Genomic DNA, 15,629 nt, shown 5'->3' on the forward strand with positions numbered 1-15,629 from the left:
AACATGCGTCAAAGACAATGTGTGTATTTGTGTATTTTTACGATTGGAGGCTGCCTTGGGAATTATAAATGAAAGTTTTGACAGCACTTTGGGTGCAAATTCAGGAGGCTCGTCAGAAGAGCAAAATCTCAAAAGATGATTAGATTAGATGGATTACATGCATTGCAGCATGCGGTAAGGAACATTTTTCCATCCCTCAACAGGCTCACCAGTTATTATATTAAAAATATCCATATCTAACCATTGTGCTGCTCCAGCAATGGCTCCAGTGCGATCGACCCTGGGGATAATGTCAGTAAATTCAAGTTAAAACACAGACTTCACCTGTGCGAATGCGCCGCACAAAACACAGACATGGTGAGATAATTTCTAAATCATTTGAGGTCCCCAGGTAAAACTAGTCCCGTGTGAAGAGCTGCATTTTCCCCGTAGCCAAATACCGTAGTGTTGCCAAACATTTTAACTCTGGCATTATTGGATTGTTTCAGTTGGTTGGGGACGTTATTGCGTCCCTCACCAACTCAACCACAACTTGAATCCCTTCGCGGTCCATCCAACGTCGTTTTGATAATTTCCTGTCATTTAGCATCTCCAGAACATTCGGCTGTGACTAGATCTTAGCGAGTTAGGAGTCCTCTGGACTACCTCTAAGGTCTCCCAGATTTAGGTGCTAATTTAGTCCTAAAATGTTTCGTGAATAACTCTTATTTTCAAGAATTAGAAGTCCTAAAGTTACGACTGACACAGCCATTATTTTTAGGAGTTGCTCCTAAATTCGCCTGTTAGGAGCTACTTTTAGCCTTAAGATTCTTTGTCAATATGGGCCCAGGTCCTTTTGGTGGAACAGTTCAGCTTCAAAGTCTAAATTAACTTCATGTCAGCCATAAACAAAAAACATAGCATCATCGTGTGGACCACCAGGACGCCTTGACACAAAGGCTGATTTTAATCAATACTGTAGATTCTCTCTTCTCTGCTCTGATGCAAACTTCATGTCAGTTCAGTTCATTCCCAAGTCCTGCAGCGGGAGAATATTGGCCTGAATCTGCTGCTTAACACCTGAGTGACACCTGCTGGTCACCTGTGAGCACTACAACACTCATGCACAAACAGGAAGTAACACACTTGTGTCCTCACAAGAAGAAAAACTTTTCAGTTTAAAAAAAAAAACATGACAGATATGATTCTGACTTTATTCTGTTTATATACACACAACCACACACACACACGCGCACACGCGCACACACACACACACACACACATTAGTGAGACACTGTCCACTGAACTGTCCATTGGAGCGTCCACGGTTAAAGAATTTACTGAATCCTTGTTGACTTCAAGCTGATGAAGTTTGACGGCAGTTTTTTTTTTGTCAACGTAAACATGAGATTGAAGCTGAAGGCAGAACAAGCAGCTGTCAGCTGAGTCAGTCTGTCAGCTGGTGACCAACTTCATCATCCTCCTCGTCCTCACCGTTTCCATCATCCCCCTCAGTGTCTCCGTCTCCACATCATCAGCCAATCACATGTCAGACCACAGGATGGCCTTGCTGCCTTTCTCCACACTGGCGACATACGCTCCTGAAGGTGACCAGGACACCGAGTTGATGGCAGAGCTGCAGACAACAAACAAACAATCAACCCATTACACAGTAGATCTACTACTCTACTGCCAGCCAACGACAATCAGACAGAACCAAGTGTTGACCCGTTTAATGCCCATCAGCAGCATTAACTCAGTTCAGCTTCACTGGGCGAGTAACCTGATTACAGATCTTGTGACCAGGGCTCCAGAACGAATGGTTGCATTTCACAACCAAAATTTGAGAGAGTGTGACTAAATTTTACATACATGTTAGAGCAGTGAATTTGCCGGTGTGTGGAGGGGGTGAATCAAACAATCTGGAATCACAGGTGGCAGGAAATGGCACTGTGAGTGGCAAATGTATGGAGGGGGAGGGGCCTAAAGTTGTTCCGAGCACGGAAGGAGCAGGTTTCACTTTCAGCGAACAATGGTGAAACGAGCGCTTGACGTCACCCCGTGATTCCACCAGATACGTGTCTCCTGCATGGAAAATAGTTTCTGTGTTAACTTCCAGCAGGTCCGGTCCGCTGTGTATCTGCTCTGGCAGTCCGAAGCCCTCCAGAACAAACATACAGGACTTCTATGTTGCAGCACGACGCAGCAGGAAGTCACACACCGAGACAAAAATATAACGTTCGGTTTCTTTTCAAAATAAAACACTGTGTTGATGCCAGCACACAAATCTCAAAAAAGAGACAAACACAAGCTCTTCTGCTGATCCTTTGGTCGGAAACACTTTGTGTTGTTGTTTTATAACACATACCTATAAATGCAGTATATGATTATCGCAGGAACTCCTCAGTCTCGCGGTGCCAGCTGTCTACCGTACTGCGCCATGGCAGACTCAAAATGCAACCAGTGGGGATTGTCGAATGTGTTCCTAGTAAGAAAAGTTAGTGGAGCCCCGTGTAACTGTTAAAGGTTGACAGGTTGGAAGTCTTGTCTGATGTCCTGAGTCAGGCTGCACGATAGTGGAAAAAACTGACATTGCGATTTTTTTAACCCTGCGATATATATTGCGATATGAAAAAATACAGGAATTTTCATCAGATGACCTGAACAGTACCTGTTATACTGCACTGCTGCTATCTTGTGGACAATTAACCTGCACTGATCTTACCTCTTCTTGTTGTACTGAGCTGTGTGGTACAGACGTAAATGGTCAAACAAATTAGTTGTGTTATCTCTCATTGTGACAACAGATGCAAGGCACTGTCGACACAGAAGACGTGTTTGGTCGATATCTTTCTGCTTGTAGCTGAAATAATTCCAGATAACTGACATTGCTTTTCTTTTTGGCACCAAGTCTCCGTTTTTTGTGATTTTCTCTTGTTCGTTCCTCATTTTTCCTATCATTTTACCAGTGACTCACTCCATGTGCAGGGGTGTGGTCTGCTTCAACACAATGAATTAGAACTAACGTGATTGGTGGATCGCTGCGCATTGCAGAGTCTGCATGCACAGTGTGTGAAATTAGATGAGTTCATTTGCCTCCCACATCGCAGGCTCTGTGATGTGACTATTGCACACACGTACATTGCGATGGTGATACTCGAAAGATATCATGCACCTCTAGTCCCGAGGCTCTCAGCTGCATTCTGATTGGTTCTCCTTCTTTAATAAAACAGATATAAAGTCTCATCTGTCCAGTTCTGGTACTTACTTGTGGTTTCGGTCCAGAGTCCGATCCACTTTCCCTGTCAGGACATTCCAGACGTACAAAGCTCCATCAGCTGATCCCCCAGCCACATAGCTGCCATCAGGACTGCACACAGAACAGAAAACACACACACCTTTTAATAGGGGGATGTCAAACTGGACCCAGCAGGAGTCACTGAGATATCACCTGAGAAATTAACTCACCTGAAGGTCACTCTGGTCCAATCAGCGCCACACTTGAAGCCCTGAGCACTGCGCACACAAACACACACACAATCAGAATTTCCTTTATTTGTCCTGCAAACAGGGAATTGTCTTCATCACAGCATCGAAAGAACAAAAATACTGTAATAAATAATAGTAAAAAATAAACAATACAATAAAAAGTAAAAAACAGAAACATATATATTGTATATGCAGACACTTTTCCGTTACGTTTACTTACGTTACCTTCTATGTATCAGAATCAGATCTGATTACTTTTCATCCAAAAGCTGACCTGTCTCAGGTGTGTCACTCACCTGAACGTCTGTCTGACAGCGTTGCTGCGCAGGTCGATGATCTTCACCAGGTCGTCTCTGGAGCAGGTGAGCAGCTCTGTGCGGTCGTGGTTCAGGTCCAGAGATGTCACCCTGCCCAGCAGCTCCAGCTCCCGGACTATACTCTCCGCTCTGAGAGAGAGAGAGAGAGAGAGAGAGACAGAGAGAGAGAGAGAGAGAGAGAGAGAGAGAGAGAGAGAGAGAGAGAGAGAGAGACAGAGAGAGAGAGAGAGAGACAGAGAGAGAGACAGAGAGAGAGAGAGAGAGAGAGAGAGAGAGAGAGAGAGACAGAGAGAGAGAGAGAGAGAGAGACAGAGAGAGAGAGAGAGACGGGGAGGGAGAGACAGACAGACAGATTAGTATTAATATGCATCTTCACATACCAAATATAAAGTTAAACACATTTAAAATGATCCGATTGTTCATTTTGTTTAAATAATTACTTTGTTGAACTGACTTGACCCTGGAGAACATCAGGCCCCCCCCGCCCGGCCAAATTACTGAACTGGACTCTGTCACTGACCTGATGTCCCAGAATCGAACCTTCTTATCAAAGTGTCCGCTCATCACACACTGCTCCGTGCACACAATGTCATTACAGCTGGAGCCAGCAAACACCGTCTTCATACCTGCACAAGTGAGACAGCAGGTGAGGCACAAAGAGACGACAGCTGCACAACACTTCAATTCAGTGCAACAGACCTCACAATCCCGCACAGAAGGAACTGTCAGACCTGAACACCTGGTCTCAGGTGGAGTAAACCTGTACAAACTGTCCGATCACATACAGACTTTGCTGCGGAGGTCCCACAGTTTAAGCGTCCGGTCGTAGCTCCCAGACACAATCCGAGCGTTGTCCAATAGGAAGCGAGCTGACAGCACTTTCCCACTGTGACCTGTCAAGGTGTGCTGCCACACACACACACACAAAGACACACACACATACACACATTAGTAATACATTATTATACATTCTCCATGATGAATCAACATCATCACAAAACAAACAATATCTGTGTCTTTGTGGTCTCAGCAGAAGATTAAGATCAGCTCTCAAGCCCCGCCCCCACATCCTCAGGCTTGGTGCCAAATGGTTCTGTTGGATGTCAGTCATCATCACTGAGCCTGTAGTTTCTCTGTAAAAACTCTGTGATGTCACATCCAGTCTGTGTCAGCAGCTCCTGGGACCACCACTGCACTACTAGAGCATGATGGGAGCAGAGTGCAGGGGCTGCTGAGATCAAAGATGGCCGACAGGAGGGGGGGGGCCTGAGGTTCAGACCTTTTACATCACATCACTGACCATCAACACACTCATAAAAGCAGTGGGGCTCCTTTAACCCTCTGAGGGTATCAGCGAGACGGTGCCTTGGTTCTGACTTATGTGTTGGAGTGGCCTTCAAACTATATACCAGTTTTTAAATTGTGTTGATAGGCGAAGTAAAACCGGACTTATAATAAATGAACGCCACAATTTTTCACTAAGGTTGCGTCACGTTTGGTGTAACAGGTTACGTGTGACTGTTAACCATGCCCCTATTCTCTGTTTAAGAAAGAATGTCGACCCGAGACGAGAGAAAAATTGATTGGACTTAGACTTTTAATGTTGCAGGTAAAGGTGAGACTCACCCTCAGTCTGTAGTCGTCCACAGTCCAGATCCGACTAGCAAAGTCGTTGGAGGCAGCCAGAAGGTACGAGCCCTGAAACCACAAGGACATCAACATGTCGTCCTCATGATGACAGAAAATTACAGATCTTCCCAGGACGCCTCCAGGACCAAACAGGCTTTTTAATTATAATTATGTCTAACTATCGCTTAGCAACAGAGCTGTTTGATACAACCTTAAAGTAATGTCATAATATTTGGAGTTATTGTGTTTTAAGTGGTTAAAATAAGTAGGACAAGAAATCAAACAGACTCACAGCACTGTCAAAGTCAATGCTGGTGATTCCAGCGTTACTGCCCGTCAGAGCTCCTTTAGGCTCACAGCGACCTTCTCACACACACACACACACACACACACACACACACACACACACACACACACACACACACACACACTTATGTCATGTGATCAATAATAATATCAACAGCTGCATGTTATTCATATTGTGTCACTTCCGGTTTACATCTTAAACTCACCGGCAACGACCTCCCACAGCTTCACCCTGCGGTCCATTCCTCCTGTTGCTAGGAGACGAGAGCCAGGGCTGAACCTCACTGCGTTCACCTCACCATCGTGGGCTTCCTGCAGGGCGCATGCACACACATACACACACACACACAGTTAATGTATGAGCCAATCACATCAGTCCACTCAGTGCTCAGTTTGTGTTGGTCTCAGGTTGAAAACTTGTGATCAGCTCCCTCCTCCTCCTCCGCCTGACACTCCGTGCTGATTGGTTCTGTTGGATGACAGTCATCATCACTGAGCCTAGTTTCTCTGTACAGACTCTGTGATGTCACATCCTGTCTGTGTCAGCAGCTCCTGGGACCACCACTGCACTACTAGAGCATGATGGGAGCAGAGAGCAAGGACTGCTGGGAGCCAGAGGGCAGCAGGAGGGGATTGTGGGCAATCAGACCTTTTACTGCTCATCACTGACCAATCAGGTTTCAGCTGTCAATATTTCTATTAAATCTACCAAAGAGAGGCATTGTGGGAACATTAGGTCATTGATAATGTCACTGATGAAACACTAACAGACTCAGTCTTTAGACTCTACAGGCAGGCTGACAAGCTGAGGACAGATACTCACAAAGACATGCAGTGCCGTGGACGGGACTCGAACCTCTGCACACACACCTGACGGAGCCTCAGTGTTCTCCGGTGAAGTGCTGAAAGAGTTGGCAGTTCGACGCCTGCTAAGGAAAAGGAACAGCATCACAAACACCATCAGCTTTAGACCGTTAACACGTGTCTGCTTAACATACCTGTAAACTGTGTGTGTGTGTGTGTGTGTGTGTGTGTGTGTGTGAGAGATGGAGGGAAATTAACTTTTTGTCCACCTGCCACTGGGGCTGGTAAATTATAAAATCTACTGGCCACTTTCATATTTAAGCATTGATGTGTTCAGTACAATGCCTAGAAACATATTTTTCTTGTACAAGACTTGCACATAGTATGAACCCTAACCCTCCCAATCAGTACTTGTTACCAGAGTTGATCATTCAGTAATTAAGTGATACCAGGGTCACCTTCTAGGTCGTAAAGTGGTTCAAAATGAATGTTGGATAGTTAGAAATCTATGTTTATATCTCCCTGCAACTACAGGAACAGGAACAGCCAAGACGGTCATTTTGATGGTTTTCAAATTTATATATGCAATAACTTTGTTGAGTGAAAAAAATGACTTTTCCTGAAAGTGACTTATTTTAATTTAGATTAGTTTTTTATATAAATTACACAAAAAAAGAACATATATGTTTTACCTGTTTTAGCCATAAACAGTCATATTAACCACAAGTCATTTCGCAGAGAGTCATTGTTACATTTTTCACGTGGTTTGCTGCTTTCATTGACTCTCTTGTGTCTAACTGTGTTAGCAGTCTCCAGCTGTGGGTCTTAGGGTTAGGGTTAATCAGAAGTGGGGGACTCAAGTCACATGACTTGACTCGAGTCGCAAAATTGAGGACTTGAGACTTACTTGACTAACACTGATGAAAGACTCGACTTGACTTTGACTTGGCATTCATAACTTTAGACTTGACACAGATGACTTTAAAGTCTTGGCTTTTCTTTCTTTCTTTTTTTCTGCATATTAGAGACATTAATTTAGTTTTTAATACTTTGCCCTCTGTCGCTGTTTGACGCGGGGCGAGCCAGAGCAGCACTGTGGCAGACAGGATCCGAGGAGGAGAGGCAGCATGGAGGGAGCTCCAAAAATCATCAAATTTGGATTCAAAGCTTATTTCATGCCTGGGTGATTTTGGTGATGAGGCAGAACATTATGACCACCGACCTTATATTGTGTTGCTCCCCTTTTGCTGCCCAAACAGTTCTGACCCGTCATGGCATGGACTCCACTAGACCTACCCTAGACACTAGACTACTGGTATCTGGCACCAAGATGTCAGCAGCAGATAGTGTAAGTCCTGTAATTTGCGACGTGGATCCATGGATTTGTCCAACACATCCCACGGATTCCCTGTTGGATTGAGATCTAGGGAATTTGGAGGCCAAGTCAACACCTCAAACTTCTTGTTGTGCTCCTCAAACCATCCTGAAACATTTCTGCTTTGTGATTCATCATCCTGCTGAAAGAGGCCTCAGCAATCAGGGAATACTGTTTCCATGAAAGGGTGTTCATGGTCTGCAACACTGCTGAGGTAGGTGGTATGTGTCAGAGTCACATCCACATGGATGGCAGGACTCGAGGTTTCACAATACACTAAATCACTCTGCTCTGCAGTCACATCTCATGGATTCTCTGACCACTGTTATGCTGACGAAACCAGCTGTTCCTCTCTTTCCCCTCATCCTCGTCCAACACCCACTCATCTCTGAATGTCTGCATTATCTCTGCTTGGACAGCTGCTCGTCACCTCAAAGTCAACCTGAGTAAACAGCCCGACTGCCCTCACATGGACCTGTCAGTCACTGTCGAGGACGTCACAGTATGGCCTTCATTGATGGTGAGGAACCTGGGCAGGGTTCTCCCCAAACAATGGAACGGTGGCGCAGCGCCGCTATACTGCTCGCTCAGCACCACTATACTAATTTTCAATGTTTGCTGCTTTGTAGAGGGTTAGGGTGAAGAGAGCGCGAGCGGCCGCCCACGCCCATGTGAGAGTGTGAATCAGAGTAACTAGCGATACTGCAATAATCAATACAAGACAGGCACACACTCACACATTTACTGTAAGTTTCAAACAGTTGAACAGTTCTGCAGTTCAATGTTTGAACATTTTCAGCACGGGGAGTCATGAGGTGACTCTGTTACAGCCTCCATGTTGTTATATTGATATTTGGTGCCAGTTTATCAATAACTGTTTTGCAACATGAAGCAATACATTATCGTGGTGGTACTAAAAACCAACAGATTCCACACTCAGCATGTTTTAAAGAACTGACCACAGTAATCAATGTAATGATGAAGCAGGTTATTATAGGGTGTGAGATCACACAGCAGTCTAAATCAAAGCACTGACAGGTACAGAAGCCTTGAATGGACAACGAGCTAAAGAGCCTCAATGGTTAAATTCATCATGTGTGTTTTTTATCGGTGAGCTGATAAGACAGCCAATGTGACGTATAGGTGTGCTCCAGGTGACATCACTGCACTGACCTACAGGTGTGCTCCAGCTGACCATCAGCATGATCATGTTGTTAAATCAAGGCCTCTGTGACTCTACCACAAGGGAACACAAACACTATTCTACATGTCTTGATTATTTACCGATAGTATTGAGATTAGTGGCAAGAATAATCAGTTCACTACAAACGTCATTGTGTGTTCACACTGACAGCACAATGATCAACATGTCAACAGACAGCTGATGTGTTCAGACTCTGCTCACATATTACTCTGCTGACAGCCAATACAAGTTGACCTGATGGTGCCGATGGACGAAAAGTCAGAGGATCACCAAAGTTATTCAAGTTCAACCTGATGAGAATGTGAATGAAACTAAGGCTTATATTTAATCTTCCCACTCTTTCTCATCATCAATGAATTAATCATGTAATCATTTTAGTCATTTATTGATCAAATACAATGAAAAAATGCAAAATTTCTCAGTTTTCAGATTTTCTCGGGTTTCTGTCTCAATAAACTGAATCTCTGAGTTTTGGACTGTCGGTCAGACGAAATGAGACATTTGAAGATCAACATGGACTCTGGGAGGTTGTGATCAGCAGTTTAGGTTTTTTCTGACATTTCACAGACCAAACAAAAACAAATTATTCAATAATGATAGTTAGTTGGGGTCTATGACAGTCCATCCAATAGTTGTTGAAATATTTCATTGGACAGACAAAAATCAGTAAAGCTCATTGGAACTCTGCTGTCAGACTTCTATCCTGTGACAGTGCTGAAAGCCAATCACAGAGCTGACAGTGTGAACAGGTGAACACACACAGTCCTTCACCTGGAGTACAGTTGTGGGACGAGTCCAGGCTGAACACACTCAGACACACTGTAGACAGACAGACAGGTAGATAGACAGGTGGTCAATCACAACAGTCCAAAACTGCAGAGACCTGGGCAGACCTGCGGAGACCTGGACAAAGTGACACACTGGACAGATGATCCTACGGCTACATACCCAAAAATGTTAGAGATGGAGTCCAGCAGACCACCAGGAGGAGGCTGGGAGATTTTCTTACTGCACAGACACACAAACAGAAAGTCCTTGTTAACGTCTTCACGTCTTACTGGACCAACACTTCAAACCCTGAGAGATTCAGTTACTGGGACAGAAAACAACCTGGGAAGAGATCTGGATCTAAAGAGTTGTTCAGAAATAAAACCATTGTTTCAATTTGAACTGTGATCATAATTACAGTGAACGGGAACAGTTTCAGGGTCCACCATCTTCCAGTTTACCCAGTAGCTACAGCAAGACAGGTACAGGTCTCACCTGGGCGTTCTGCTGAGTGGTCTGTTAGGGGAGGTCTCTCCGCCGGCCTTCCCCCCATCTTCAGTCAGGACCTCAATGTCGTCATCTCTGTAGACACAAACAAAGTCAGTACTGACCCTAAACTCTCTGATGCTCATAAAGCTGATGTAAAGATCATTCAAGTACTGACGGGTCGACGGGCAGAGGCTCTTTGGCAGCATCAGCCAATTCTTTCTGCAGTTTGGCTTGTCTGCGTCTGAAACACCAACGGAACACAATCAGTCAGAGTCAGTCAGAGGATCAACCACAGGTCCATCACAGTTGTCCTCCAGGTTTACCTGCTGTCTTTCTCGTTCTCAGCGTTCAGTTTATTGGCCTCCTGAGCCTTCTCAGCCATCCAGCGGGACACCAGCTCCTGGTTGTCCTCGGTGGTCTTCCTCAGTTTTTCCTCTAGAGCAGAGAAAGTGATCTGTAGGGCATCGTACTCGTCCTTCAGGGTCTGGTTTGCCCTCTCCAGGTCCTGCAGAGTCAGAGAGTCCTGTTGATGCTCTGAAGCATCCAGCCACAGATCAATTGTCTGACTGATTGCATGTTTACAATGCGTTCATGTTACCTTGGTAACAGGGAACAAAATCCCATTAAAAATGATTTTAGAGACTGATTTGTTAGGATAAAAAGACATGTTTCTAATAGAGGACAGACCCTGTGGAGTCTGTATCTAATGAAAGAGACTGTGAAGGTCTCAGGTTGAAAACTTGTGATCAGCTCCCTCCTCCTCCTCCGCCTGACGCTCTGTGCCGATTGGTTCTGTTGGATGTCAGTCATCATCACTGAGCCTATAGTTTCTCTGTACAGACTCTGTGATGTCATTTCCTGTCTGTGTCAGCAGCTCCTGGGACCACCACTGCACTACTAGAGCATGATGGGAGCAGAGAGCAAGGGCTGCTGGGAGCCAGAGGGCAGCAGGAGGGGATTGTGGATCAGACCTTTTACTGCTCATCACTGACCTTCAGCACATCTCTTACAGCTCAGAAGATCCAACACACAGCTGTCAGTTAAACGTCCTGCTGCGTGATGGGCATTAACAGCCTAATGGGACAATAACTTGACATCAGCTGCTCGTCAGGTACATGTGATGGTGTCAGCTGGTCTCCTACCTGCAGGTAGCTCCTCAGGTCCCGACAGTCTCCCTCCAGGCTGGCAATCTGCTGCTGGTACTCCAACATCCTGATCACACACACAAACATCACAGACATGATTTATGTTGGCTCACCAGCTGCAGGTAAACATGCTGCAGTGTGTGTTACCGACTTTGCCTCGTTGCTCTGGATCTCTTTGTCTTTCTGCTGAATCTGGTTGTTCAGTTCAATCACACTCTGAGCCAGCTGCACGACAAACACAAACAACATGTTTCTACAACCTTCCAGGAGCATGACTCAGCACTTCCATCACCTGAATCTAATCCACCAGTTTTAGCCAGAGTTGAAAACCCAAAGACTTGTTGATGGGATAATGGATGTAAGGGTGCTAAGATTTAGGTCTCCACACAAACAGGATATTTGTTTAAAAACATCTGAAATATTAAAGAAATGTCAAGGAAGTCACTGACAAACTAGTAAACAGCATGTGAAGAATAAAACAGGAAAAGCAGATCATCTCTGAACAAATCAATCATCTCTCAACAAATCAATGACTGAGACAGTCGGAGTCATTCGGATATAACTGCTGCGTGTTTCTAAATTACATTTCCTCTGTGACTTGTCCTGAATCTTCAGTCTGATCTGAGACAAAGTGAAGATGATCAGCACTCTTCAGTTTCTAACATCAGCTTCATGTCAGCAGTTTTTACAGGTTTACAGGTTACAAGGGCTGTAGGGCTGTGGTGATCAGGGCTGCTCTTATTGAGACTTGATTGATTAAGTCATTAATTAATGAGCAAACAATACTTGTAACTGTCACCTTTTTTAAAGAAAACCAAAATATTAAAATTTGCATTCATTTGTTAAATTTTACATTCATATTATATCGATACAACTGATCAAACTATAAACCACAACTAGTTGCTTCTGACTGAGGTTGACTGATGAATGAACCCCTGAGCTGTTTTATCAGGACAGGTGTAGGTGATGACATAATTTCCTGTGTGTGAATGGGACCAACCTCTCCTCTTTTCTTGTGCAGCTCCGTCAGCTCCTCCTGGTGTTTGATTCTCATCTGAGCCATTTCCTGCTGCAGGGCGTCGCTGCGACTTGAGTCTGCAGCTGGACTGAAGCACAAGACCAGGACAAGATAGAGGACAAGTCAGAGGGACACTTCCGAGGACATGTCCTAAAATACTTCAGAGGGTAAAAATGACACTTCTAAGGATGCGTCAGAGGGACACATGAGGAGTCTGGTCAAACGTCAGGGGGCAGGTTAGGGAAGGGTTACTTGGACTCACCCGGCCTCGTGTCCTCTCTGGACATCATACTTGTCAGTCTGGTATCTCTCTGACAGAACAGCCTGCAGGTCTGACTTCTCAAGAAGACGATTATCTAGGACACAGAGACGGACAAAGAGTCAGCCTGACGCAGAGACAGACAGAGACAGGAAGGAAGTGAGAAAGTGATGGACTTACACTGGTGGACAATCTCCTCGAAGGCCTGTCTCTGCACACGGTCTCTGAGCTTCAGCTGCTCTGAGACGTGTCTCTTCCACGTACACTCCACCCGCCGCTCCGCCATGACCACCTGAATAATGACCAATTAAACTGATCAATTGAGTGTTACTGCAGGAAGACACTGCTGATTGGCCGTTCATAATAAACTCCTGAACATTTCTGTCAGCCATCTTTGTTTCAATAACCAGGTTTCCAAACAAATCAATAATCTATATTCATCCATATGTTTAGATCTACGGAGTTTGTTGTTGCTATTTTGTTGTGTTCGGTTCTGATGTCATAACGATTAATGTTCTGTTTACATTTGCTTTTATAAATATACCGATACTCAATGACGTCACATTAACCCAGGTGACTCAGATCACCTGTACAGCTTCTGGCGTCGAGCTCTGATACAGTCAGCAGCGTCAGAGACACTTTAAAAAACTGTTTCAAAGTAGAGACACATGAAACGGTTTAGCCGCTAGAAGCTTCTCGTTGTTAGCATGTGAGGCTAAACAGGACCACAACACAAAAAGAAAGACACCCAGGCTAAAAGGCTAACATGCTAACAGAATCCAGTCATTAATCACTCACATCTGTCATTTGTACGACGGTTAGATAGCAAACAAAATGTCGGCGACGTCGCGTCGGTATTTTAGTATCTTCGTGGTGTTAACGGACCGTTTCACACGGCAGCTCCCGGGACACAAACCCCCGTGACTCGACATGTTAGCATGCTAATGTAGCTGCTAGCTGCAGAGCTTCGCAGCGTTTCAAAGGGATGAAAATATAACTTACACCATCTAACTGAGTCCCGGACTGAGGCTCGTTTCCTGCACCGACCCGCAGAAAACCTCGGGGATGATGTCTCAGGCCTGTCGGTGTTTAACGCTCCCGTTTATCTCGTCGACCGACATCAGCTTCTTCAGCCACCAACTACAACACTGGTCCATTTTGGCTCCGGCGACTCACTTCCGGGATGGAAGCACGAAGATGACGTCATGGTTAATGAGGAGTCGCTCCTTTTTTATGTCACAACTTCATGAGTATTTCTCGACAGAACACCAGCACGAGTCACCAGAAGGCAGTGAAGAGTTGATTTAAAGCTTTCAGTAAACTTTTCATCAACCTTTAAAAAAACAATCTGATTAATGTGCTCATCTTTATACATTATATACAGAATCAGAATTTCCTTTATTTGTTCTGCAAACGGGGAAGTTTCTTCATCACAGCAGCAAAAGTAAAGAAATATTAATAAACAATAATAATAGTAAAAATAAACACTATAATACAAACGGTAAGAAATAGAATTAGACTCATATACATTGTATATACATCATGTTTTACACTGTGAACAGTGTGTTGTTGAATAATAACTAATATGGGACGTGAAAGGTCCGCTTGGACCTGTGGTACTTCTCCTTCAGATAGACAGATAGATACTTTAGTTATCCCGAATGAAATTCAAGTATCCAGTAGTATACAAAATACAAAACATACATTAAACATACATTAAACTAAAATTAAAAATGCTAACCTTAAGAATAGAATTAAAAATAAAATAAAAGATAAAATATAAAGTATTATATATAATATATGAAATGAACAATAGACAGTGCAAACAGTTAACAGTGCAAATGGATTTGCAAATAGAGGTAGAAATTGTCCATTGTCTATTATCTATTGTCCTCCCTGCCTTTACTGAGAGCTGTTGTACAGTCTGATGGTGAGGGGAGCGAAAGAGTTTTGAGTCTGTTGGTGGAGCTGGACTGGGACAGCAGTCTGCCACTGAACATCCTCCCCTGAAGGTGTTGTGCAGTATGGACAGCAGTTTGTCCAGGGTCCTTCTTTCTACTTCTGTTGGTCCAGCTCCAGCAGTAGTTATTAGCTTGTCCATCATCCTGCTCTCTCCCACCTCCTGCACCGGGTCCAGAGGATCCCAGGATGGACCGGGCCATCTGTCTTCCTGTCTGCTGCTGAGATGCTGCTGCTCCATACAAAATGTCTGATGCCACCACAGAGTCATAACGAGGTCCGGAGGTCCGCCTGCAGTCCACAGGACCTGAGCTTCCTCAGCAGGTGGACTCTGTTCTGACCTTTCTCATATGTTGCTGCAGTGTGATCAGTCCAGTTTATTGTTCAGGTGAACTCCCAGGTAAGATGTCACCATGTCAGTGTTCGCTGGATGTTCACCTGCCTGCAGAAATCCACCACCAGCTCGTGTCTTCCAGGTGTTGAGCTGGAGGTGGTTCTGCTGGTGCCAGTCCACAAAGTCCTGAGTAAGTTCTCTGTAGGCTCCGTTGTCCCTGATGAGGCCGACGATAGTCGTCAGAGAACTTTTGTAGACAGCTGTGGGGTGATTGGTGGTAGAAGTCTGCAGTGTACTTGGTGAACAGGAAAGGGGCCATGACTGTTCCCTGTGGGCCACCGCACTGCAGATTATTGTGTCCGACACATAGTCCCGAGTCCAGTTGACATGTCAGCGTCTCAACACTAGCCATTCACATAAGTGTCAGCTTCCATGAGGGACTGAAGTTCTTCAACAGATAAATATATATTATATATACTGTGTAAATTTAATGTTGAACAATGAGGTAAAAACAAACTGTTGTCTTAATTTTTTTTTAAGTTTGACTGTCTGAA

General features: G+C 44.5%; 1 protein-coding gene and 3 non-coding genes across 14 annotated transcripts; all 4 read right to left on the minus strand.

The window, feature by feature from the left end:
• Positions 1–1,179: 1,179 nt before the first annotated feature.
• Positions 1,180–13,979, minus strand: atg16l1 (ATG16 autophagy related 16-like 1 (S. cerevisiae)). 11 transcript variants are annotated; one of them, XM_037119656.1, is made up of 22 exons: positions 13,785–13,979; positions 12,963–13,074; positions 12,786–12,879; positions 12,506–12,611; positions 11,657–11,730; positions 11,503–11,572; positions 11,353–11,434; positions 10,684–10,894; positions 10,536–10,601; positions 10,367–10,453; positions 10,052–10,111; positions 9,875–9,922; positions 6,544–6,649; positions 5,927–6,032; positions 5,707–5,777; positions 5,412–5,483; positions 4,571–4,691; positions 4,306–4,411; positions 3,765–3,914; positions 3,448–3,495; positions 3,248–3,349; positions 1,180–1,615 (listed from the first exon to the last, which is right to left on the minus strand). In XM_037119656.1, exons 2-22 carry the CDS (start codon positions 13,066–13,068, stop codon positions 1,522–1,524), a joined length of 1,980 nt encoding a protein of 659 aa, XP_036975551.1. In that variant the 5' UTR covers positions 13,069–13,074; positions 13,785–13,979; the 3' UTR covers positions 1,180–1,521. The 11 variants fall into 11 exon arrangements, with proteins under 11 accessions (XP_036975551.1, XP_036975543.1, XP_036975536.1 ...); XM_037119648.1 differs by lacking the exon at positions 13,785–13,979 and adding an exon at positions 13,581–13,710 and having other exon boundaries at positions 6,544–6,646; XM_037119641.1 differs by lacking the exon at positions 13,785–13,979 and adding an exon at positions 13,581–13,710.
• Positions 4,808–5,086, minus strand: LOC119013855. The gene has a single exon (XR_005072843.1).
• Positions 6,121–6,391, minus strand: LOC119013842. Its single transcript, XR_005072838.1, has one exon.
• Positions 11,084–11,353, minus strand: LOC119013850. The gene has a single exon (XR_005072842.1).
• Positions 13,980–15,629: the final 1,650 nt, after the last annotated feature.

This window comes from Acanthopagrus latus, chromosome 2, assembly GCF_904848185.1.
Source record: "Acanthopagrus latus isolate v.2019 chromosome 2, fAcaLat1.1, whole genome shotgun sequence".
NCBI classification, from domain to species: domain Eukaryota; kingdom Metazoa; phylum Chordata; class Actinopteri; order Spariformes; family Sparidae; genus Acanthopagrus; species Acanthopagrus latus.